This window comes from Petaurus breviceps, unplaced genomic scaffold (genome assembly GCF_028583685.1).
Source record: "Petaurus breviceps papuanus isolate PSGF00001 unplaced genomic scaffold, PetGlider_PUasm1.0 214, whole genome shotgun sequence".
In the NCBI taxonomy this organism is placed as follows: Eukaryota; Metazoa; Chordata; class Mammalia; order Diprotodontia; family Petauridae; genus Petaurus; species Petaurus breviceps.
Genome location: NW_027185863.1, coordinates 10,945,282 through 10,972,652, shown reverse-complemented (window position 1 = coordinate 10,972,652; position 27,371 = coordinate 10,945,282). Strand labels below are relative to the sequence as shown.

The 27,371-nt window shown below is 39.9% G+C and overlaps 1 protein-coding gene across 1 annotated transcript in view; it reads left to right on the top strand.

Annotated features, from left to right (window-relative positions):
• The window catches only part of F10 (coagulation factor X), a 29,877-nt gene extending 7,968 nt beyond the window's left edge, over nt 1-21,909 (top strand). Inside the window, exons 3-8 of the mRNA XM_069094089.1 lie at nt 471-495; nt 2,991-3,104; nt 4,786-4,917; nt 9,148-9,398; nt 16,304-16,421; nt 20,853-21,909. Coding sequence (XP_068950190.1) covers nt 471-495; nt 2,991-3,104; nt 4,786-4,917; nt 9,148-9,398; nt 16,304-16,421; nt 20,853-21,406 — 1,194 coding nt within the window. The 3' untranslated portion in view covers nt 21,407-21,909. The remainder of the gene's footprint in view (nt 1-470; nt 496-2,990; nt 3,105-4,785; nt 4,918-9,147; nt 9,399-16,303; nt 16,422-20,852) is intronic.
• The last annotated feature ends 5,462 nt before the right edge of the window (nt 21,910-27,371 follow it).

Below are 27,371 nucleotides of genomic sequence, written 5' to 3'. Positions count from 1 at the left end.
TGGGTGATCAATAGGTTATATAATTGAGATATAAGTTCATTTAACATTCATCAAACATGCATTGAGTGCCTCCTATATTCAATACAGTGCTTGGGTGTAGGACAAGATAGGAGAGAGGTAAGTCTCTGCCCTTGGAGAAGTTATAAATACAACTTCCTTGTAACTTTTCTATTTTCAAGACAGATTAAAGACATGTTTCCAAATATTATGCCAATGACTTGACACTGTCTCTGCACTCATAGAAGTAGCAATGATTTTCCATCTTTTCATTCACTCGCTGTCATTTGGGAAGGTCACCTTTATAATTCGGAATTATAAAGGAATATAAAATAAAAGGGATTTTAGGAAAGAAAACACCACTTTTATATAGTCCTATTCCTCCAACTGGATTATCTTTCCTCAACTGTATGAAAATGTATGATAGTCTGTGCTTTTAGAATCAAACTGTTTAAATTATTTTTCTTCCTCAGATGGAATTCTGGAATAAATACAAAGGTGAGTTACATTTTATATCTTATCCTTACATGTGAAATACATTAAGATATATGTGTACATATGTAGGAATAGTTTAACTTCAAACCAAAGCAACTGTCTTGTTTTTATGCAATTACTACTCAACCTTAGTGACCTCTGCCAGTTACCCTATTAAACAGATATTTTCTAACTATAGTTAATTACCTATATCATATAGACCATCCCAAAAGTCTTGATGCAGTTTTTAAATAGCTATTTAAGCTATTGAAACGTAAGACTGCACCAAGACTTTTGGGACCCCATATGTCTCTATCTTGCTTTAATTGACTACTATATATAACCCATATCCTACTTTAATTGTTTGAGTTATATATCACCTGTGTCTCTTTAAAGCTAAAACTTTTTAATGATAAGAATATTTTTAAATCTATGAATTTTTTATGTTTCTTAAACAGAATATTTTTTACTCCCATATATTCCTGGGTCCTGTTAATAAAATGGTTTGTTTTCACAAAATACCTTATTATTATAGCTAAGCAAATAAGCATTTCCTTTATTTTTTTCCCTGTATAAAAGAAGTTCTAGCTTGTTGAGTTTGTACTCAGAGATATCTCCCTTTGTGGATCTCTCTTGCACTCCAAGTGAAAAAGAAAAATCTGTTGACTATTGACTGGATCTCAGAATTTTATTTCAGGTATCTAGCAGTGTGTGTGCATGTGTATGCGTGTGTGTGTGTGTGTGTGTGTGTGTGTGTGTGTGTGTGTGTGTGTATACAGCCAAGTGGCACAGGGGATAGCGCACTGGGCTTGAAACCAGGAAGATTTAAATTTGCAAGTTCAAATCTGGCCTCAGACACTTACTAGCTGAGTGACCCTGGGTAAGTTACTTAACCTTGTTTGCTTCAGTTTCTTCATCGGTAAAATGAGCTGGAGGGAAATGGCAAAGCATCCCAGTGTCTTCGCCAAGAAAGCTCCAGACAGGGTCACAAAGAGTTGGACACAGCTGAAATGACGGAACAATAATGTGCGTATGTACATTTGTTGTTCAGTCATTCAGTCGTGACTGCTGACTCTGTGACCCTGTGGACCATAGCATGCCAATATTGTCTATGGGATTTTCTTGGCAAAGATACTGGAGTGGTTTGCCATTTTCTTCTGCAGTGGATTAAGACAAACAGAGGTTAAGTCACTTGCCCAGGGTCAGTAAGTCTCTGAGGCTGGATTTGAATTCAGGTCTTCCTGACTCCAGGCCCAGAATTCTATTCCATTGAGACATGTAGCTGTTTCTATGTGTATATATGTTGTTGTTAGTCAGATGTTTCAGTAGTGTCTGACCCCTCCTGCCCCCATTTGGGGTTTTCTGGGCAGTACGTGCACCTGTGTGTGTGTAAACACAGAAATATATGAAATAGGGTAACACCTTGAGGGAGGGGAAGAAATCATGTTCTAGAGCACTACCGTGTTGGTGACCTAGCACAAAGTCTGTCCCTCTATACTTGCTATCAGTCAATCAACAAACATTTATCAAGCCCCTACTATGTCTGAGAAGCATTGTAGATACAAAGTGGGGAAAACCAGTTCCTGTCCTCAAGGAACTTACACTCTAAGTAACTTGTTTAGGATCATATTGCAAATTAGTGACAGCACTGAAACCAAAGTCTTCTGACCTCCATTTCAGTCCCTTCTATCTTACTACATTAAATTCCACCCAATACTTCCACTAACTCACTCTTTGGTCTTAGGCAACCCAGTTCCTCTCTCTGGGCACTGGTCTGGATGATCTCAAAGGACCCATTTAGCACTTACAATTCATGATCTATTTGGAAAGTAGAGTGTTATTTGCAAAGGAATCCTAGAAACTCGCTACCAAAACACAATGATGTTTATACTCCCTTATGTCTAAGAGAGGAAGTGGATAGAATACTAGGCTTGGAATCCAGAAGACTTGAGTTCAAATCCCATCTCAGACTCTTATTTGCTGTGTGACCCTGGACAAGTCACTTAACCTCTATCTGCCTCAGTTTCCTCAACTGGAAAGTGAGGGTGATAATAGCACCTATCTCTTAGGTTTGTTGTAAGGATCAAATGAGATAATGTTTGTAAAGTTCTAGCACCTTCCCTGGCACATAGTTGATCCTTAATAAATTTTTTTTTCTTCCTTTCCTCCCTTTCACAGTCACATTGTTTTCCCACCTCTAAATAGCTTTGCCTTCAGGCTGTGTTTCCACCCCAAAACCTCCCTTTGAAAAGAGCCCAGTTTTAGTCAGGTAGACCAGTGATAGTCTACACTTCGTCAATCGATGTCGGATACCATGTAAGAAAAAAACACAGAGGGAACATAATGAAATGACAGGTAATGGCCTGATCCTAGAAATTAGCTAATAGAGCTCTGTTGGAAACAATAAGCAACGTCATTGGGATTGTCTGAAAGTGATGTTGTCAGCAAAGCCAAGGAGTTTCCATTAGGGATGATGGAAAACCTTTGCAAACTTTGGTTTCCAAGGCTTTTCTTTGCAGATGGTGACCAGTGTGAAAGCCAGCCTTGTCAGAATCAAGGGAACTGTAAAGATGGTCTTGGTGAATATACCTGCATATGTATGGAAGGATATGAAGGAAAAAACTGTGAATTTTGTAAGTCTTATTTATCATAGTGCCTTAAAGACTAGTATTATCTGAAGGGCAAGCAATGGAGAAGAGGGATAAAGGAGAAGAGAGATTAACACATAAGTCCTTAAATATTATGTCTTAGAAATTTGCAAATTATATTGAACTCTTTTTTCTGTACTAATGGACTATTGGAGTGGGAAGGGGAGGAAAACTTAGAGAAGAAGGAAAAAGAAGGGAGAGGAGATGGGACCTTGGAAGGGAGGGTAACAAATCAGTAAACCAAAAACTCTTCATCAAAAATGTATTTTTGTGTTTATTTCTATTGTTAAAGAACAGAAAGAGATAACAGTTATCCCTTCCACACTGCAGACTTTCCCCAACACAGTTTCAACATAAGAAATTAAATGAAAATTTCGGGGGAATTTTGCAGAAGCCGCAGACGACACACAAAGGCCAGCAAATAACACAGAAAAAATTTAGAAACTCAGAAATGCATTGAAAATATTTAGTATTGTATAATATCAACATATTTTATCTTTTAATACCATAATAATTCAGTCTTTTCTAGTATGGGGGGGGGGGCCAAGAAAATTTCATGGATTTTCCTGATCAAAGGGGCACCATGCCCCTAACCACCATGATGTGAAAGAGATAACTATACTTTTAAGGAAATCTGGAATGTCCCTAATTAAACAAAATAAGGAATTTGGGGCATGGTTTTATATGTATTAAAAATATCTTAAGTATACAAATTACTTAGTGTCCTTTGGAGACAGTCTAACTTTGGAAGGACTTTCAGATGACAGAATTATCAATCAGTCAACAATCATTTATTAAATACATACTAGGTGCTTGGTACTCCTCTGGGCACTGGTTATACCACGTCAAAAATTAAATAGTCCCTCCCCTCAAGGAGCTTACATGCTATGGGGGAAACAATGTACATATATACAAGCTTGTGTAAAATGCCTATAAAGTAAATTTAGGGGGTTCCATAATTATATTATATTCACTCCAACTTTTGTGGTCAATATCTTTATGAAGAATAACCAAATATTGCCCCAGTAATGCAACCCCCTCCTTTCCTGGTGAATAGACAGACTGCCTCCAATGTTAGGTGAATAGACAGACTGCCTCAAAACATACACAAGCAAAAACAAAACAAAATATCAAAAGGCATAAAATAAACACGAAATTATTGTAGGAGGTCACTAAGTAAAATTGGGGTAGGATTAGAATGGGACCCTGGAAAGGACATGAGATGGAGCCAGAAGACCTGTGTTCATGTTTGGGTTCTGCTACTTACCACCTATGCAGCCTTGGGCGAATCACATGATATGTCTGAGTCTTAGTTTGCCCATCTAAGATGAAGGGGTTGATCTAGCTGATCTCCCAGAGCTCCTGCAGTTCTAAATTTACAGTCCTATGAGCCTTTCACCCAGTACACCAGAATACTGTTAGTGACAATGATGATGATGATGATGATGATGATGATGGGGGAGGAGAGGTGGAGGGAGGAGTTTCTGACTGATTAAAATCTCTGGCATTGTAGACTTTTCAGAATTGGGGGCATAACATGGCAACCTGCTTGACTTGCTCCTCCTTCTGGAAAAGTTGATGGTTCCCCTAGGACACTGAAGTAACCTGACTTTGGGCCATGCCGACACTTTACCAAGTCTATCATGCTCCTCTCTTTCTTGGGCAGCAAAACTAACACTCTGCAGCTTGGATAATGGAGAGTGCGACCACTTCTGCAAAGAAGAAAAGAGCACCGTGATATGTAGCTGTGCCAGTGGCTACACCCTGGGAGACGACATCAAATCTTGTATCCCTACAGGTAGGAAGTTGGGTGGGTCTATGAAACAGCAGGGGAACGTCTTCTCTGGAAAACCAAAGGAGTAGAGACACAGTGTATGAATTTCATTGGAAAGGACTCTGGAGATGGGGAGAAAATTTGGAACTCAAAATCTTGTGGAAATGAATGTTTAAAACTAAAAATAATTATTTAAAATGTAATTGTTTAATAATTTTTATTAGTTCCTTTAAATTTAATTTTTTTACATTTTAATATAAAATTAATTATTTAAAATTTTTTTTAAAAAGAAGGAGCTCTGGATTGAGAGAACCTGGGTCCAAATCCTAGCCCTAATACCTACCATCTATATGATCTTGGGCAGATCACATAACTTCTCTAGCGTCCATTTCCTCATCCTTGAAAATGAGGGGTTTGAAGTAGATGTCTTCAGAGCTCCTTCCCAGTTCTAAGTCTATGAGAGGGATAGAGTGTGGGTAACAGAATAGAACAGTGATGTTTACCAGCTTGAAGGGACAGAAACATTCTCAAATGGCTTGGTAAAGTGATAAATGGGCCCCAAAGTAGCTATAAACTAGAGGATGGTTAAATTCAAGTGGCAATCCCTCAGAAAGGTAAAGACTATGGTGCAGGATGTCAAGGGTTGCAAGGAATAAATGTCCAAAGGAGAAAGCAATTCGAATGATTAAGAGATTTGAGGATGGGGACTGTTGTGTTTGTGCTTCGTTTTCAAAGAGGACCATGGTATGAGAGAAATGATGACATCACTTGCAGTTGACTTTGATTTGAGTGAGGGAGGGCTGTGCAGGGTCACCAGCCTCACTTTCTGCTCCAGAGCCATCTGGGGCCAGTGACCAGATATTCATCAGGATGACTGGAGATGACCCAGGTTGCAATGGGAGACCCTGGCCTTTTAGGTTAAGGCCTTTTCAAGTGCTCACACAGAGTGAATTCAATGAGTAGGCCTCTTTAAGAAGTGAGTCAAGGGCTGGCTCCTTTAATTAGAAGAAAAGAAAAAAGATCAAGGTGGGAAAGGAAGACCCTCAGGATTTCTGTTCCAAAGAGAAACAGTTACCATTGACATTCACTCTAAGCCAGGAGGGTCCAAAATACAGCAGTTAAGTGGAGCTTGGGCAGGGACCTATTGTGGTCCAGTCTATGAACTTCAGAGGGTTTAAGGTTTTAAGAAAGAAAGACAGAAAAAGAAAGAAAAAGAGAGGGAAACAAAGAGAGGGAGAAAGAAAGAGAAAGTGAGGAAGAGAATGAGAGAGGAAGAAAGAAAAAAGAGAAAGGAAGAGAGGAAAGAAGGGGATAGAGAAGAGTTCTTTGACATAGGAGGATTTGGGGGCAGCTGGGTGGCTCAGTGAATAGTGCACTGGCCGGGGAGTCAGGAGGATCTGAGTTCAAATTCAGCCCCAGACATTTAACACACTTACTAGCTGTGTGATCTTAGGCAAGTCACTTAACCCCAATTGCCTTGCCTTCCCACCTCCAAAAATTTTTTTTTAAGAGTTAAGAAAAAAAAAAGAAAGATGAGGATTTGGATGGGATGTTTATTCAATACAACTGCTTGCTTCTACAGCACATAGCACATGAAGGTTTGTAAGAAACTTTACAGACTCTTTTCATTTGAACCTGCGAGGTGGATGCATCTCCATTTTATGGATGGTCTCTGTGAATGAAAGGAAGTGATTTTAACTAGGTTTGCCCTGGTTAAGTGTTCGGTACTAAATAAGGCAGGCCTCAAATCCAAATCTCTTTGATTCTCAGTTTAACACTCAGCCTACAAAGGCATGGTGCGTCTCGAGAAATAGAATAATAAATTCATGAAGAGTGCAGGAGGGATGAAGATGGACTTGTTCACCAAGCCCTGAATACTAGAACAAGAGGCTGTTTCTTGAAGGGTTGGAGTCATTCATTTTTGGTCAACAAAAGGACACTTTACATAGCAATGAATATTGGCAAATCACTTCATCGTCTTGGACAATTTCCTCTGTGAAAAGGGAATGTTAACACATGGGGTCTGTGTATCTCACAGAGACACCATGAGAAGTGTCTATCAAAATACTATGTAAATTTAAGTAAGAATTACAATTACTGTTTTCCTGAGAGGCAGCGCAAACTGAAATGCAAACAGGCTCAATGACGGTATAATTTAATTCATTAAAGACAGGTCCATGATGCCACGGTCTGGAAACACCAGGCTATGAGATTCCTATGGAGAAATGGCATTGCATTAATAAACCTTGACCTAAACACCGACACAGCCTCTGGGATGGATTTAGAAAAAAATGCTGGTGGGAGAAAATGTGATTTCATTGGTGTTGGGACGCCCTGCCAGGCCACTGAAAAGAAAAAATAAAGGGAGTCCCTGCCCTCAAGGAGTTTACGAACTAATGGGGGAAGACATCACACAAAAGAAACTCAGACTTGGGGCAGCGACCCTGGAGTCAGGAGGACCTGAGTTCAAATCCAGCCTCAGACCCTTTATACTTACTATTCGAATATGATACCACTGTTTTGGCAGCATCCTCATCTCTGGGGAAGAGCACAGTCATGCCATCCCACAACATACCCCTTGACAGCAGGGTTAGGGCCCAGATCCTTCCTGGGAATCCTTCTTGAACTACAGCTGAATAACGGGTGAAAACACCCGTCCCCATTGCAACGCCTCAGTCTGGGTCTGGTGGAGCCCTGGTATATATCTGGGACATCCTCTTACCCTGGCTCCCATCCCTTCTTCTCATAATTCTCTTTGTGTCCGTTTCCCTTCCAGTGTTGTCCTCAGCCTCCTTCTCCCTATTCTTCTTGTCTGTGTTTCTACCTGTCTCCTTTCTCCATCCTTCCCTTCACTGACATGCAGGACTAGAATGTATTCCTATTGCCTTTTGGTATTTCAAGGGTCTGAGACTTGGTCCTTATGAGCCCTCTTTATGATTTGCTGGTTGTCGTTTTTGTTCAGTCATTTCAGTCATGTCAAACTCTTCATGACCCCATTTGGGGTTTTCTCCAGCTCATTGGACAGATGAGGAAACTCAGGCCAACAGGGTTAAGTGACCTGCCTAGGGTCACACAACTAGTAAGTATCTGAGGCTGGATTTGAACTCGGAAAGATGAGTCTTCCTGACTCCAGGACCAGCACTCTATATACTATGCCACCTCTTAAGAGTCACTATAATCTTACAGCCAAGTTCATGCTTGGCTTCATTCAGTTTTTCTGGTTTGGTAGGACCTATCAGCATGAAGTTGTACTCATGTAGGTGGTACAAGTTGGTAAGAGGCCTGGACTTGGAGTCAGAAAACTTGACTTCAAATTCCTTCTCAGATGCTTAGTAGCTGTGTGGCCCTGGACAGGTCATTTACACCATTCCTGGCCTTGGTTTCCTTATCTATAATATGGGGATAATAATAACACTTAAGTCACAGGATGGTTGTGAGGTTCAAATGAGACAACACGTGTCCAGCCCTTTGCAAAACCTTGAAGTGCTATTTAGATGGTACCTCTTATTATTAGCTAGCCAAGCCTCTGGAGAACCTTCCACAATGAGGTATCAGAGCAGAACTTTAGAGAAGACATTTTCATCATTTGGTGTATCTACTGAATAAAGTTTCCTATTCTCTATTATTAATTTTAAAAAGTTAAAAAGTAAGTCATTTTTTTTCTTTCTCCCCTAACAAGCTGCTTTTTAGTTATGTATAACTGACTTCTCCCCACCCTTTCCTTCCCTACCCCACCCCCACACTCACCCCAGAGAACTATCCAAAAAAAGTCAGGAGTGAGGAGGAGAAGCAAAAGATTTGGATAATCAACCTAAGGGGCAGCTTAGTGGCACAATGGATAGAGTGCTGGGCCTGGATCAAGAAGACTCGTCTTCCTGAGTTCAAATCTGGCCTCTGACACTGGCTAACTTTGTGACCCTGGGCAAGTCACTTAACCCTTGTTGGCTTCAGTTTCCTCATTTGTCAAATGAAATGGAAAAAGAAATGGCAAAACCACTCTAGTATCTTTGCCAAGAAAACTCGAAATGGGGATACAAAGAGTGGGACAAGACTGAAACAAGTGAATAACAACAATCAACCCCAGAATAATTAGATGTAAGGACTAGTTTGTGAAGCTAAGAGACTTTCCCTTTGAAAGTCAAGAGATAGATGGGATCACCGCAATACTCTCTGAAGCTAACTGTGACAGAGGCTTTTGGCTGTATGATTTGGGGACATTTTCAGACATCGCGTATTTTCTTTTTTTTCTTTCAGAACCCTACCCATGTGGAAAATACACAGTCGAAAGAAGAAAGAGGTCAGCCGCAGAACCTCCCATGCAAGGGATCCCTTCTCTAGACCAAAACGAGAATCCACGTAAAGAGTTGGAGACAGAAACCCTGGCTCCCACAAAGGATCCTTTTCATGGACTCTTCCCAAATTACACAGAAACTGGAGATACTGGAGAGGATCTCATAAGGATTGTTGGAGGAAGAAATTGCAACGAGGGAGAATGTCCATGGCAGGTAATTGTGGTTTGTCCCAATGCTGTCAAGTCAAAGATATGATTTGATATCTCTCAATTTCTAATTTTTAATTCCTAAATTATTAACTATTATTAACTAAAATGGTCAAAATGCCAAATCAGTATTTATTACCATCTAAGTTATCCTTATCTTTGTGACAAGTGTTGAAGCAATTGTCCCAGGTCATTTTCACTTCGTGAAATAAGGTAGTATGATAGAAATAGAAGAATGCTGGATTTATAGCCAGAGACCTGGATCTAAATCATAGCTCTTCCATTTGTGCAGATCTGGGCCTCAGTTACCTCATCTGTAAAATCAGAGGGTTAGACTAGGTGACCTCTTGTACAGTCTCGTCTAGTTCTAAATATGAGATCCTATGATTTAAGAATTTTCTGTCTTAGCCAAATACTCTGACAGGGGCACACACGTGGAAGAATTGGCATTTATACAGAACCTACTATATGCCAAGCACCATGCTAAGGGCTTCACAAATATTATCTCATCTGATCCTTACAATAACCTGTTTTACAGATGAAGAAACTAAGGCAAGGAGAGGTTAAGTAACTTGTCCAGGATCAGAAAACTAGCAAACGTCTCAGATGGGACTTGAATTCAGGTCTACCTAACTCCAAGGCCAACACTTTATCCACTATGCCACCTAGTTGCAGGTATACATCAAAAGCATCATAATAAATAACAACATTCGAAACAAGAAAAATTATCCAACTTCATGGGTAAGCATCTCAGAGTACTATTTGCATCACAGCCACATGAACACTACACAAATTAGGGGTGGCTAGGTGACACAGTGAATAGAGCAACAGCCCTGGAGTCACGAGGACCTGAGTTCAAATCTGACCTCAAACATTTAACACTTACTAGCCGTGTGACCTTGGGCAAGCCAGTTAACCCCAATTGCCCTGCCCTCCCCCCTCCAAAAAGAAAAAAATATATATACATGGATTAGACATAGCACAATGCAAAGCTGTACAGCCAAGCACAAGCAGCTCTCCTGAGGACGGCTGCTGTGAATAGCTTTAAGGTTCTGATCACATACTATAGTGAACTCCCTATTTATTCAGCAATAAACTAAGGCAAAACATTCACAGAAACCAAAGAACAATATTCACAGCAATATAACATAGCAGCTTACTGCTAGAGTGACCACAAATTCTTAAACAAAGATATCATTCAGTAAGTCACAATCTGAATCAATCAATATGAAGTACCCATCTAAAGTCTTCTTTCTTCTTGACTGGAGACTAGCTTCCAATCATCCTTAACTCAATCATCCTTAAGGGGCACGAAGTACAAAGTTCTCTCACCCCTAGGTCACAATAAGTCATGATCTTATCAGTCACCCTAATTCCACCACCCAACGGTCAACTGGATTCACATGTAGGCAGCTCCCAGCTCCTGGTCCAGCTGCACACATCAAGCTTAGCAGTTACAATAATGTTCACACACATTGCCAGCACTATCATCAATTCACTTTCTGCCTGTGACATCAACACAGACCAACAGACAGGGCCTCTGTCTGAGAAATCAGCATAAATCATCAGTAAAGTCCCAGGACCTAGGAAAACATCAGTAAAAACCCTCCTTCAGGACTTCTGTGAACAGACAGCAGGAAAGTCAGGGCTTCTGAACCAGCAGGAAGGTCCCAGGGCTTCTGCAACAGCAGCAACGTCCTCTCTCAGCAGACAGATGTGACAAAGTACCATCAACACAGACAAAGTGCTGGCACCACAGCCATGCTTCCTCCCAGTTCTACTTGGTCCCAGCTTGTGTTCCTGCTTTTATATGGCAAGTTCCTCCCTCTGTGGGCTTCACAAGTTCTGTTTCTAACAAAGACTTGATATAATCACAGCTGAGGCTCAGACACTTGAAGAACTGAAACAAGGAGCTAAGTACTTCTTTGCTTGCCATTACAAAACCCTGTCTGGACCAGCTGCTTCATTAACTAAATTACTACATCATTTGCAGGACATATCAGGTGTACACATAGCAATGGTATATGTGCACCCAGAGTAAGTAAACAACTAAGCATAAATAGCAAAAACAAGGCATAGTTAGCAGTAAACAGTGCTCAATGGAAACAATACTTCGAGGTATCTAGAATAACAACCCATGGTAATTATTAGTGAATTAGTAAATAAATCTAAGCATCAAAAGGATGCATCACTAATAATCAAATATAGCCACAGTATAAGCATAACACCAGGACACAGGCAAATAAATATTAATATCACAATGACAATAAAAAATATAAATTAGAAAATCCACGATTATAATTGACATATTTATTAACATATGCAAATATATTCATTTACATGTGGAGCATATATTGCATGCATAAACATTAATGTTGTCATCTGGCATACGTGTAACCAATTTTCCTGCCTCACCCCCACACCCCCAAAATAACACCATAAGTTAGCCTGGTCACAGATGAAATGGGTCTGGCTCTTTGGGGACCTGTTGACCTGTCAGTACAAAGTATATCTGAGCTGATGGATAGTATATGGGTGGGACACGGGTGCTCCCAGACTATAATGTTAAGGAAATTTGAAGATCTTCCCTGCCCCGTAATAGGCCCATGGGACCTGCTTTGAGATGTGGTCCAGCTCACAGCTGAGTCACATGGAACTCAGTGGGTAGGAGGAGTTTACCCAAGACAGCATGAGCATGAGCAGAGAACCAGACTGTTTTAGGCACGAGATAGGTGCTAAGAATACAACCATAAAATTGAGATAGTCCCTTGCCCTCAATCAGCTTATATTCTTTAAAAAAAAAAAAAAACCTTTTTAGTTTTACTTTATTTTTAATAAAATTTTAAAAAATTGAACAAATCTTTTTCCCCTCCCACCTCTCACCTCACTAAGAAAGAAAAAGAAAAAAAAGTTCTTGCTTTTTACATGCTCATAGTTAAACAAAACAAATTCCCTCATTGGTCATGTTCAAAAAATATCTCATTCTGTACTCTATAACCTCTTCATCAAATGGTGGATATCATGCTTCATCATTGGTCCCCTGGAATCATGGATTGGCATTTCATTGATCAGAGTTCTTCCAACTTTTTCTTTAGTGGCCCATACATAAGATATTCTAGAGGTAATTAGCACCGGATTTTCCTGAGTATGGTCACCCTTTATGTACTCAAACCAGTTCTCAACATTTTCTATTTTTTTCAGTAACTAGTCACAATTCAATGTTCTATGTCTTATGAATGAGGTCATTTGATAAGGAGGCTTGCCAAATGCAGGGTCAGGGCTCAGAACAAAAAAAGAATAACTGATTTGAATAATTTTATTTTTAAGCAATTGGGGTTAAGTAACTTGCTCAAGGTTACACAGCCAGGTGTTTCTGGGTGTGGTGCTAAGTATCTGAGCCCAGATTCGATCCCCAGGTCATCTCAACACTGGAGCCAGTCCTCTTACTTGCTGTGCTACCTGGATGCCCCTGAATAATTTTTAAGTATATACTAAATCATACTCCAAGATAATTTTTTTTTTGCTTTTTGGAGGGCAATTGGGGTTAAGTGACTTGCCCAAGGTCACACAGCTAGTTTTTGTGTTAAGTGTTGAGGCCGAATTTGAACTCAGGTCCTCCTGACTCCAGGGCCAGTGCTCTATTCACTGCACCACCTAGCCACCCCCGCCAAGATCATTATTGAACTCAGCTCTGCTGGGTAAGAGAGAATAGGTTAAGAGTATGAAGGCTAAATGCCCTACACTGAAAAAGGGAGAAATTGCAGATTTGGGAAAGTCAGAATATATGTACTGAATTCTCTTTAATGTAGCCCCTGGGCTATTGGCCTAAGGGTAGTGCCATCTGGTGGCCAAAATATGTACCACTTTCCATACTTGGTTATCTGATTAATCAATTAAGTGACAGCCTGCTTCTCTGTGTGTTAGAGAAAGTGGGGTGATGAGCAAGGCGTGTGTGATCATAGCACCACACCAAATGCACATGTGCACGCACACACACCCCATTTATATTATAATAGCACATTTATATAATGTGAAGGTTTGTAAAGAGATTTCATCACAACAACCCCATTCAGTAGAAAAAGATAAAATGTTCCATGGCAGTTCAGAGGAGGGCAAGATCACATCTGTCTGAGGACATAAGAAAAATCTTCATAGAGAAGGTAGCATTGAAACTGGGCCTTGAATAATGGGTGAGATTTCAATAGGTGGAATTTGGAAAGTCTGGTGAGAGAGGGCTGTCCAGGCAGAAAGAAGAAAAACAAAATCTTGGAGAGGAGATTGTGCCTTAAATTTTCTGAAATTCATTCATTTAGTAAGTCTTTATTTTTGTTGTTGTTTTTACTATTCGATGATTGATTTTGCATGATAGACTGTGTTAGTGTTGAGTAACAATGGTGTTTGCAGATGGGGGCAGGGCAGGGATGCTATTAACTGTGTTCACCATTTCGGAGGACAAGCAGAGAATGAAGTGTTTTTAATGGAAGGGGAAGGAAGAAAAGGAAGGACATTTTAGAAACTTTTATTAATGGAGTTTACAGTTGCTTAATCCCATAACCGTGGTTCAATGCTGACAACCTTATAATTTTCAACAGAAAATGTTGCTCATCTGGAAGAAATTTTGCAAGTTTAAGGTTCTGAAGAATTTCATTACTTCCATTTTCAGGAGAAAAAGTATTGTCAAATATTTGGAAAGATAGTCCACATGTACATCATATTATAAGTTAATAGACCTTTTTTTCAAAAGTTTTATGTTTGACTATGCTTATTTGTTACAAGATTTTTTTCCTCTCAATTTTAAATTGGGCAGGAAAGCGTTTTTTCTGTGGGGAGGGATAGAATGGGTAAGAGAGTGATGCCCAAAAAAAGGACCTTTGTAACTTTAAAAAAAAATTAACAGAAGTTCAGAAGGAAGCACAAATGGGACAGTTTTGAAAGTAACATGTGGAATTTACTATGTACCTTTTTTTAAAACCACATGATATAGGGGTGGTTAGGTGGCACAGTGAATAGAGCACTGGCCCTGGAGTCAGGAGGACCTGAGTTCAAATCTGACCTCAGACACAACACAAAAATTAGCTGTGTGACCTTGGGCAAGTCACTTAACCCCAATTGCCCTCCAAAAAGCAAAAAAAAAAAACCCACATGATATGAAAAGAGTATTCATTTTCACCCACAATCCTTTTTCATGTGGTAACTGCGTATATACAAATTTTCTTTTTCTTTTTTTTTTTTTTTTGGTGTTTAGGTTTAGAATTTAAAAATTAAATTTTAAAAATTTGCTAGCTAGACTGTAGTAATGAAAGTCTTTAATAGTTTGTATTTTCAGAGCATTTTATAATCATTAATTCATTGGTTCACACAGAATTAACATGGATCCATGAAAATAGTTGAAGTATCCCAATGCATCTAGTGGTTAATGACTAGAGTAGTAGAGAGAAGATTACAAATCCTCTCTTCTCAGCTTACCAGCTATGTGACATGAGACAAGTCACTTAAAACTTAACCTCAGTTTCCTCATCCTGAAAATGGGGGTGATAATACTTGCCCTACCAGTTTCTCAGGGTTTTTGTGATAGCTTTGTAAATTATAAAGCACTATGCAAATATGAGCTATTAGCCTTCTGATAAAAGAAAGTATGATTTAAAACTCTTCATACCAGAACCAGGCTTTGGCAAAACTGAGATAATTAAAGTTTGTCTTTGTTGCCTCTGCCTCCCCCCACCTTTTTTTTTTATCATCTTTTCCCCCAAGGTATCTGAGCACTCTTAAAAGAGGAAAATGTGATGTCATTAACTGTGTATCAATTTGATATTACCCCTTCCAGAATATTTGCATTTCTTTTTTAAAGCAATAGGGGTTAAGTAACTTGCTCAAGGTTACACGGCCAGTTATTTCTGGGTGTGGTGCTGAGTATCTGAGCCCAGATTTGATCCCCAGGTCATCCCGACACTGGAGCCGGTGCTCTTACTCACTGAGCCACCCGGCTACCCCTCAGAATATTTGCATTTTTAAAGGAAAGACAGCAGGAAGGAAAATACAAAGAGATTAATCTCTTGTGGCTGAACTTTAGACTCTGTGGCACTTGAGAGAGCTCTCTAATGTCCCTAAAATTACACAACATAGACAAAAATTTCTTCTACTTACTCAAAAGTACTGCCTAGTTCTGTGTAGCAACCACAGGAATTCCAACCACAGAAAAGTCCCTACTCTTCACATAACAAAGATATCCTAAAGATAGGCTTTGGAAAGATGTGGGGCAAAGCATTCAGATCAATACAATAAACTAATACAGGGAACCATTTTGAATTCTGCCATCAGGAAATAACATGAGTAAAGCGGCATTTAGGAATAATAACATGACAGTTAATCAATAAAGTTAATAAACATTTGTAAAATGCCTACTATGTGCCAGGAATCTTTCTAAGAACTGGTGTGCTAATCAAATAGGCAAATTTAGCCAGAGCTGCTTCTTTTTTTTTCTTCATGAACAGTGATGATTTTACATTCAATAGCCTTCCCTTTGATCAATCAAGCAAACGAACACTTATTATTAAGTCCCTATAAGGTGCCAGGTTCTGTGCTAGGTATCAAGGATACAAAAGCAAACATGAAATAGTATTACTGCTGCTCTCAAAGAGGTTATATTCTATTCTAATTTTTAGATAAAATTTTGTTGATGCCTTTTGTTTTTATATCACAGTAATCTCTAGCTATATCCCACCTAAATTACCCAATGTGCTTTCTTGTTACAAATTAAAACAGCTGAACAAAACCAATTCACTCCAGGATCTCATCTGACAACATTTGTAACCAACCTTCCATGCCCTGTGGTCTTCTGCCTCTCCAATAAAAAGAGAGGTCCAGCCTTCTCTTTGAATATTTATTTTGAAGTTAATAATTTTCTCCTTGTAGGCTCTTCTCATAGATGAGAAGAAAGAAGGATTCTGTGGAGGTACAATATTGAATGAGTACTTTGTCCTTTCTGCCGCTCACTGCATGTTCCCATTGAAGAGATTCCAGGTGTTAGTAGGTAAGTGACTACAATTCATGGATCACCTCAGCAACTGAAGGAAATATGAGCAATAGCCATAAATCTCTCATGTCTTTCCAATCCAATCCATCGAGTACCTATTAAGTGCCTACTATGTGTACAACATTATGCCCTCAAGGAGCTTACATTCTAGTTTTCCTTTTTTTTCTATCTTTTTGGAGGGGGAAGGCAGGGCAATTGGGGTTGTGACTTGCCCAAGGTCACATGGCTAATAAGTGTTGAGTGTCTGAGGTCAGATTTGAACTCAGGTCCTCCTGCCTCCAGGGCAGGTGCTCTATTCACTGAGCCACCTAGCCACCCTGGAGCTTACAGAGCTTTGAGAAGAGAAGAGGGAGAATAAAGAGAGGTAGAAATTGCTTTGTGTGACCAACTCTTGTATCTTTTTCCTAAATATCATTTTCCTTGTTGACTGTCATATCTGCATGATTCCAAAGTGCCATCTTCATATGTGAAAAATAATCAAATATATCTTAGTATGAGAGATTTCATGGCATAGTGGATAGAGGACTGGCCTTTAATACATGCTGCTTATGTCACTAAACCTCTCATTGCTGCAGAAAACTGTCTTCAACTATAAGTGATAAGTATCTAGGTCCATATGCATATATCTACATATATTTACATGTATGTATGTATATTTGCATATGGATGTATATGCACTGAGGCATATACACACATATACTAGCTATTTCTTAAACGTGGTTCTTTAAAAACAAAACCACAGATCAGAAAGAACTCTTCAGATGAAAAGGTGACTGATCTAGCAAAGAGCTTTGGGATCTCTTGTTACTACTTGTAGTTGGAATCTAAAAGTTCAGCCACCAAAACCATAGTAAGTGTGGCCCACGTGCTGGCTCACTTGAGCTCTCTCTGTCAGGCTCTATGTTTCTCTCTGGCTCTGGCTCTCTTTTCACCTCTATCTCTTTCTGTAACTATCTCTGCCTCTTTCCCTTCCCTTCTCCCTTGTCCTCCTCCCCTTCCTTCCTTCTCTCTCTCCTCTCTCTCAATCTCTGTCTCTTTCTGTCTCTCATCTCTGTCTCTCTCTTCCCACTCTCTTCTCTCTGTCTCTCTCTGTTTTTGTCTCTCTCTCATAAATATTCAACATCACGTCACACACTCCAAATTTGAAGCTAACTCCAAATTAGTTCTCTTTCTTTCACTTGTAACAGCTTACATATATGAAGTGTTTCATGGTTTACCAGAGGCAATGCTGCATAATGGCCATCCTCAGAGTCAGAAAGAGAATTACTTGCTATGTGACTCTGCATGAGCCATTTAAACTCCCAGTGTCCCCAGGGACCTCTCTAAGACTAGAGGTAACAGACGACTTCCCCATCCTGGGTTTTCTCCACATGGATGAAATTGTGGGTCTAGACTAAAGGAAGTAAGTGGGGGTGTGGTGGGGGGAACATCATGAGATACTTTCCTACTAATCCTTCGAATTGTGCAATTATTACTTATTCACACTTTACAGATAAGGAAATGGAAGCTTAGGGACTTGCCCACAGTGGCCCAACTAAAGAGCATTGGAGCCCATCTTTGAAACCATGGGAGTCGTTCATTATCCTACTCTACCTTGTTTTTCAAATATTGTTCTCTTCTTCTTTGTGATCAGTTAGCAGGTCCTTATTAAATACCAGCTATGCATCCAGCACTAAGACAATGTGATCACCTCCCACTTATTTTCTGGGAAAAGGAAAGTTAAATGGCCGGCACCAGGGGGAGGGTAGAGAAGGGGCTAGATAATCTGCAAGCTATACAACTCATCTTAAGTCATCAAGAATTGGCAGAGGTTTGAGATTCATCTTTGGTTGCTAATTGTTTTTTGCTTTTTTGTTTTGTTTTTTTCGTTTTGGTTTTGGGTTTTGTTTTTTTTATATTGGGCCCCCACCTCACTCAGGCTAGATGTACAACAGCTACCTGTGGCCCATTTCCAATGTTGGTTGGCATGGACGCTTTGACCTGCTCCTTTTTTCTGACCTGGGACAGTTTGTTCCTCCAGATCCTGAGCCTTTGAGAACAGGGACTGTCTTTTGTTTTTTTTTGCATGCACAGTGCCCAGCACACAGTAAGCAATTAATAAATATTGACTGACTAACTGGTGACCCTCCACTCCTGAGACTTCATCATATCAGTGCTGGACTTAGTGTGGACCCCCTTAGTTCTATGTTTCTGTAGCACCAATACAATAGTCACAGCACTGATGCTGACAACAAATATGCCGGCATAGTTCTCAATCTCAAAATGTAACAGACTTTCCATATAGAAGACAGACACAAAACATTTATTCAGACACCAGAAAGTCAAATCCCAACACCAGGAAGCCAAATCCATCATAGCAAGAAAGAAGTTAAAGCACCATAGCACAGAAGGGTGCTACACTGTCCTTTAACCTTCCCACAAAGAAACACAAGCTTAGCTGTATCCTTGGGTGTATCCTCTCCTCCCTCCAGCTCTAACTGCTCTGACTCCCAGCTTCCTGTGGGCTCAGCTCCACCCTTCAGCAAACTCCTCCCACCACAGGCTCTATGTGATTACATTTGGCCTATTAGGGAACAAGGTATATCTTCAAAACAGGGAAGATCTTCAAATTCCCTTAAGCCCATTAAGGGGCAAGGAAGATATTCAAATCCCCATTACCATTACAGCTTCTCAGAATTCCCAAACTCAAGTGATCCACCAGTCTCAGCCTTCCCAGGAGCAAGAATTACAGAAATGAGTCCTAACGTCTGACTGGTTGCTAGTTCAGATAAAATTTCCTTCTTCTGTAGCACCAGGCAATATGGTATCTCTGTAAATAATAATAACAGAACAACAATAGCTGGCATTAATAACAATAACAATATCTAGCATTGATATAGCACTTTTATTTAAAAAAAATTTTTAACACTTAACACAATGCCTGGTACATAGTAGGTACTCTATAAATGCTTATTTTCTTCTCATTCCTTCTTCACTTTAAAGTTTGCAAAGTGCCTTTACATGTTATCTGTTATCTCATTTGGTTCTCATAGCAGCTTTGTGAGGTAGGTGCTATTATTACCTTCATTTTATAGATGAAAAATTGACTCTCGGGGGCAGCTAGGTGGCACAGTGAATAGAGCACCAGCCCTGGAGTCGGGAGGACCTGAGTTCAAATCTGGCCCCAGACACAGCACAAAAACTAGACGTGTGACCTTGGGCAAGTCACTTAACCCCAACTGCCCTGCCTTCCCCCCTCCAAAAAGAAAAAGAAAAAATCAACGCTCAGTTAAAGAAAACTTGCTTAGAGTTTAAAAAAAAAAAAAGACCTACTTAGGATCACACAAATAATAAGTGTCTGAGGCAGGATTCAAACTATACCAACCAGCTACCTAGGTGAATCAATCAATGAACACTTCCTAAATACCTGCTGTTTACAGAGAACTATACATGCTTCATTGTGAGGGAGACAAAAGAAATATTAGGTGGCAGGAACCTTAGAGACCTTCTACTATAACCTTGTGAGCAGCTAGGTGGCGCCATAGTGCACAGAGTGCCAAGCCTGAAGTCAGGAAGATTCATCTTCATGAGTTCAAATCCAGTCTCATACACTTACCAGCTATGTGGCCCTGGACAAGTCATTTAACCCTCTTTGCCTCAGTTTCCTCATCTGTAAAATGAGTTGGAGAAGGAAATGACAAACCACTCAGGTATCTTTGCCAAGAAAACCCCAAATGGTGGCACAAAGAGTCAGACACAACTAACTGAACAATATAAACGTCTCCTCTTACAGATGAGGATTCTAAGTCCTAGAAAGGTGAAGAGATCCAGCTTGTAGGCTGCAAAGCCATGACTTCACTCTAGTCTCTACCATGGCATAGTACAAATGGACGCAGCTGGGAAAACCTGAGTCTGAGTCTCCATTCTTTAGTTATGTGACCTTAAGCAAGTCCCCTGAGACCCAGTTTCCCCATCTATAAAATAAATGCTGGCCAGGGAGTCAGGAAACCAGAGCTTGAATCTTTTATCTAATACCTATAAGTGATGTGACCATGAGCCTCTATGTCTATATGCCTCAGTTTTCTTATCTAGGAATCTATATGGATATGTGTATGTGTATCTATCTATATATCAGTAATAATATCTTTACTACCCCCTCCATGGATAAAGTGCTATAAAAATCTGCACCCTTGTAATTACCTACCTCACGACATTGCTTTACTGAATTCATTTCTACAAATGTGTATTCAATGCCTGTCCCTGGAAGAGATACAAAGTGAGCTAAGGCACCGTACCTAGTTTTATGGAACTTGTAGTGTTTTATTATTAGGGAATAAAACTCATGTGATTACAAAAGCTTCCTAAATTAAAATAATAAATTTCATTAAATATTAATTAATATTAATTTGCTAATACAGACCCTATGCACTCTTAATCATTCCCTCCTAGGTGAGCGGAACACAGAAGTCGAGGATGGTAACGAAGAAGCTCATGAAGTGGAGAAGATTTTGACACACAAGGGATTCGTCAGAGAGACCTATGACAATGACATTGCTCTCATCAAGGTAAAGAAACCCATCCGGTTCCGGAGAAACGTAGCTCCTGCGTGCTTACCAGAAAAGGACTGGGCTGAGGCTGTCCTGATGAGCCAGAAAACAGGCATCGTCAGCGGCTTTGGGCGCATCCATGAGAAGGGCCGCACTTCCACTGTGCTCAAGATGCTCACCGTTCCCTATGTTGATCGGAACACGTGCAAGTTGTCCAGCACCTTCACCATCACCTCCAACATGTTCTGTGCTGGCTACGAAAACAAGCCTGAAGATGCCTGCGAGGGAGACAGCGGCGGCCCACACGTGACCAAGTATAAGGACACTTATTTTGTCACTGGAATTGTCAGCTGGGGAGAAGGATGTGCCAGGAAGGGAAAATACGGGATCTACACAAAAGTCACTGCCTTCCTTGGATGGATAAAGAAATCCATGAGAACAAAGAAAGTGCTGTAGACCTAGCTTCATTGGCAGCTGTCAGCTTCCCTTCTAATCCTTCTCATCTGGCCAAGGGCTTTCTCTATAGGTTACTTCCAGTTACTGCAGAACGTTCTGATTAAAAACAATTCTACCCAAGTGATCTTCTGGTAGCCGCTGGGGTATATTTTATGTGCTTCCTCTGTGGTTTGAATCCATGAGTAGGTTTCCAGGTCTCAAAAGAGAAGATTCAGCACAACTCCATACCCTCTGAGAGCAATCATTATTCTGATTCCCCTTCATGTTTTCCTTTAATTGCTATCTTGCCATTTGGTCTGTTGTTGACAGAAGTTTTCTCTTATTCAATTTGAAGTGGGAAAATTCCTGTCTAGACTGCTCATTCTCTCTTTATACTTCCCCGCTTGGATAGATTTTCTTTTAGAAATCCCATCATATTTTGGTTGAAATCTAGAGTATCCTAACTGTCTCTACTGTTTCACAAGAAGTGCCATTTAAAAATAAAATTTTAAAATTTTGTATTAGCACAGTCTTTTTCTTTACTTGGCAATGTTTTAGTTAATCAGCCATGCATGAAGGCTGTGTAGCCGTTGGTTACTTTGTTGTTTGGTCATTTCAGTTACATCTCACTCTTTGTGACACCGTTTGGGGTTTTCTCTCTTTTTAGGAGGGGGAAAGGCAAGGCAATCGTGCCCAAGGTCACATAGCTCATAAGTGTGTCAAGTATCTGAGGTCGGATTTAAACCCAGGTCCTCCTGATTCCAGAACTGGTGCTCTATTCACTGCATCACCTAGCTGCCCCCATTTGGGGTTTTCTTGGCAAAGTTACTGAAGTGGTTTGCCATTTCCTTCTCCAGGTCATCTTACAATTGGGGAAACTGAGGTAAACAGGGTTAAGTGACTTGCCCAGGGTCACACAACTTGTAATAAGTGTCTGAGGCCAGATTTGAACTCAGAAAAATGAGTCTTCCTGAGTCTAGGCCTGGTACTCTATCCACTTCACCACCTAGCTGCCCCTTAGAGTAAGTCATAGCAAAGTTGCATGAAGAGATTTCATTGTGGTTTTTTTGTTTTGTTTTGTTTTGCTTTTTGGAGGGCAATTGGAGTTAAGTAACTTGCCCAAGGTTACACAGCTAGTTTTTTTTGTGTGGGTGTTAAGAGGGTGTCTGAGGCCAGAACCGAACTCGGGTCCTCCTGACTCCAGTGGGCGCTTTACTCACTGCACCACCTAGCCGCCCCAAGAGATTTCATTATTACAGGCACATAAAATGTAGGAAGAAGAAACCTCCCCTCCCACTTCAGACCAATGTTTCTGATGTCAATCAACATCAGGTCAGCCAGTACTGCTTAAGGATGTATGTAGTATCCATTGCCTCTCCAGGAACACCAGAGCAGTTGTAGAAAATCCTAAAACCTCAGACCCTTGATTGGCATATCTCACACAAACTGTTAGGTAATTAGGGGAAATCAAGTCAAGTCAACAAGCATTTGTTTAAAAAAAAACGCTACTATGAGGAGGAAGGGGAGGGATAGAATTTGGAACTCAAAACTTTAAATTAAAATGTTAAATACATAAATAAATGAAAACCCACTATGTACCAGGCACTAAGTGCTAGGTATAAAAAGAATGGCAAAAATAGTCCCTGCACACAAGGATTTCACAATCCAATAGGGAGTTGAATGGGAACTTCCAAACAACTGGACCTGGGTATCCCCGGATGGAACAGTGATCCCAACCAAGCTGTCCAGGGTGATTATGGGGTTGGTTCAGTACCAGCATTATTTTATCCATTCTAACCATAAAAATAATTTCTGACCTATTATAAAATTGTAGGTGAGAGCTATTCTGTGTTTAGGCAAAGTAAGTAGTATTGACATTGTATAATATGGTTAGGCCTTAAAGACTTCAACCTGCCCCCAAACACTTTGTCTCTTTGGTACCATTTCTTTTTTTTTTTTTGAGGGGGGAAGGCAGGGCAATTGGGATTAAATGACTGGTACCATCTCTTATATGACCTAGCCCTGTAATTCCCACTATGCAAAAGTCACTACTTTGAGTTAGGAAAAAAAAAGGTAGGGACAATGTCTTTAGAAGGCCACTCTTGAACCCCATGTGTATTACCAAAGGAAAGCCCATCCATATGATTGTGGATTAATTTCTTTGAATTAGAACCATAGAACTCCCTGGAAAGAATCTGATAGATTATCCAGTCTATGCATTTGACAGATGAGTACAGAACTGAAATTACTAAGGTGAGACTAGGATTTTGCACAAGGTGCTGATGCCTGGGGTGGGGGTGAGCTTCCTTCCTATGGTGACAGCCACCTTATATCTCATGCCCGACCCCATGATCTTGTCATCATGTTTCCCCTCTCCCAGAGCTCACCTTTTCCATGTCCCAATACTCGGAGTGTCTCATGCTAAATTCTCTAATTCAGGAGTTCTTAACCTTGGATGCATTAACTTGGTTGTATAGCTGTATTTCGGTATAACTGATTTCCTTTGTAATCCTATGTATTTTATCTTAAAGATTTGAAACATTATTCTGAGAAGGAATCAATAGATTTCACCGCACTATCAAGGGGTCCACGACACCAAAAAAGCTAAGAGCCCTGATTTCAAGGGTAGGCTATTCCAGTACCAAGTGCTAAACCAGAAATTTAATAGTCTGGGTCCCACAATCAAGTGAATTTGTCCTTAACACAAGAATCCCTAGTTACAAATCTGGATGAAGCACAGAATTGGATAGCTGACATCTTGGAAAGCACTGAGTTCCTGGCTCTGAAAAAAACTAAGACACAGGATTGGTGAGTGTCAACATAGACAGTGAGAGGAACATGCCAGTTACAAATGCTGGGTGGTCGGAGACCCCGCTAGAAGACAGGAGAACTAGGAGAGAGCTGAAGGCCCCAGCATGGTAAGACCTGATCCTGGACAAGTGGATACTTTGCGGAAGAGACTGAAAGAGAAGGAAGTACAAACAAGATAAATGCTAATACTTAAGGCAAACTTCTACTTAACAGTTTTACCTAGTATTGCTGTGTTTGTCCTGCATTTTCATAGAGGACCACGGCATCAGGGAAATGATGTCATGACTTGCATTTGACTTTGATTTGAGGGAGGGAAGGCTGTGCAAGGTCACCAGCCTCACTTTCTCCTCCAGAGCCATCTGGGTCCAGTGGCCAGATATTCATCAGGATGACGGGCGATGTCCCAGGGTGCAGTGGGAGACCCTGGCCCTTTTAGGCTAAGGCCTTTGCAGGTACTCACTTAGAGTGAGGTAACAGCCATTCAGTGAATAGGCCTCTTTAAGAAGTGAGTCAAAGGATGGTTCCTTTAATTAGAAAAAAAGAAAAAAAAATCTAACTGGGAGGGGAAGACCTTCAGAAACAGTTACCCAGAGTAAGACCTACAGGAAATTTGTAAGGATCTTACAGAAGCTAAACAATAAGAAAATCACAATTCAATTCTCCAAGCAGATGATCTGGTAGCAAGGTCCAGTGGAAAGAACTAGGAATGACCTGACCTTATACCCTGAGTGACATTGCTAGAGCAAGCTCTAAAATAGTAGGGCAATAAAAAAACAGTCCTTGGGTATCACGAGAATTCTCCAGACCATAAAAAAAAATTAATGGAATAAGAAATACTATATAATGGCTGAACAATGAAACTTAAAATTCCAGAGAGAATGCCAAAGGCCCATTTGTTAGGATAAAAATAAAATGAAAAACTCAAGATCCTCAAGTTTTAATGCATATCTCCATTTTTTGTTTTAAGAACAGGAATAGGAACTAGATCTCTGATTTCACCGGCATAGGAAACTCAAAGTTGAGAAAATTCCTGTTGTGTTATACTGTCAGTCCAACTTAGATGCTTAGACAGTTGCCTAAAGCATCAAGAGGTGAAATGTTTTCCCCAGGGGTGGCTAAGTGGTGCAGTGAATAGAGCACCAGCCCTGGAGTCAGGAGGACCTGAGTTCAAATCAGGACTCAGACACTTAACATTTACTAGCCTTGTGGCCTTGGGCAAGTCACTTAACCCCAATTGCCCTGCTTTCCCCCCTCCAAAAAGAAAAAAATAAATGTTTTCCCAGGGTCATACAGCCAAGATGTGTCAGAGATAGGATCCAGGTCTTCCTCATTCCAAAGCCAGCTTGCTCCAGGCTATTTCATGAGCTAGACTACATTTCATTTGTTTTGAATTCTTCCTCCAACTGGTCACAGCTTTTTACAGCTATAAAAACCCTGACTCTGGTCTCAAAACTTTTAGTTTAACTAGAGCAGTGATCTCTATACTATTTTTCATCAAAAACTTCTTTCAGTAAACATTTTTTTAGTGTGCACCCCAATATATGAAAATATACTTATTTGTAAGTCATATGCATTGCTACTATATTAATAATTCCATATTATGAAATATATGAAAGTTCTAAGTAATATAAAAATGATATATTTTTAAAATATACTTTATTACTACAAGTAAAACTTTTACTCTCACTTAAAAATTACTACCAGTAAAGAAATATTTAGTGAAAACAATGGTTTTGACCACACTTCATTATTTTTGAAAATCTTCATATGACATTTGTTGATACAGCAATTTCAAAGTCTGTTTATAAATTTAGTTCATTTTGAGTTAAAATTTTAACAGCTATCAGCTTAAAAAGATACCTTACAAAGATTCCTAGATCTAAGTGGAATTTTTAATTTTTGGATTCTTTACTTCTCATCTCCATGTTTTTATACTGGCTGTCCCCCATGCCTGGAATACACTCTCTCTTTACTCTTCTCTCATAGGGTCCTTCTCTTCTATTAAGATCTAACTCAGACACTCTTTTCTGCATGAAGACCTTCCTAATCCCACCAGTTTCTAGTGTCATCCCTTCTATAGTACCCTATATTTATATACTTTGTGAGCATATGTGTGTGAGTGTTTATTAACTTTATATTTATGCTGAATACATAATTATAGATACTTGTCTCTCTCATTAGAATGTAATCTCATGGCAAGTGTTTCATTCTTTGTACTTACATACCCAGCAACAAACTCAATGCCTGGCACATAATAAATTCTTGTTGATTGATTGGTTGAGGATGGGGAAAGGCAGAATGGCATGTTCTGGAGAAGATAAGAGGGTAGATTGAACTTCTTGTTTTTCCACTAAATCTAAGCAACCCTAAGCATTTTTAAAAGTCTCCTTTGGCTAGGATCTATTCAAAAGTATCTGCATTTCTTTGAATCAAAATGGTAATGTATATTAGAGGAAAGAGGGAAAAGAAGAAAAGGAGGAGGAAGAAGAAAAAGAGAAGAAAAAAGGAAGAGAAAGAGGAGGAGGAAGAGGAGAAATTATGATGAAAAATAGATCCCCTAACTTATTTTCCCAGGGTTTGTGCATAATTTACATTTTACACAATTTTTCTAAGCAAAGTTTAAAAGTTCTAGTACAAAGATCTCAAATAGGGTCATTAGAGGCACAAAACTCCTATATAAACAAGGCAAGACAGAAAAATCAATCATAATCAAGGTGAGTGAGTATTCCATTTCCCAGAATGCTATTAAGAAATCATTGGCAAAGGAAGGTTGACTTTACACTCATTTTGAAAGAGGACTAAGTATTTTTTTTAATGTGTCCATATCTCCCTGATTTTTTATATTAAGACTTTTTCAACCTGAAGAAGGTAAGTCACTTTGGGTCTCAGAACCTCAGTTTATTCATCTGCAAAACGAAGATGTCTGTCCTACCTTCTTCAGAAAATTATAGTAAGGACTGGGGGCCATCTTCAGTCATCCTGATCTATATCTTGCCACTGGATCCAGATGGCTCTGGAGGAGAAAGTGAAGTTGGTGACTTTGCATAGCCCTTCCTCACTTAAATCCAAATCACTTGCATGTCATGGCATGACCTCCCTGATGTCATGGTCCTCTTTGAGAACAAAGGACAAACAACCTCTGTGAGTAGTTAGTTGTAGAAGCTGCCCCACTGGG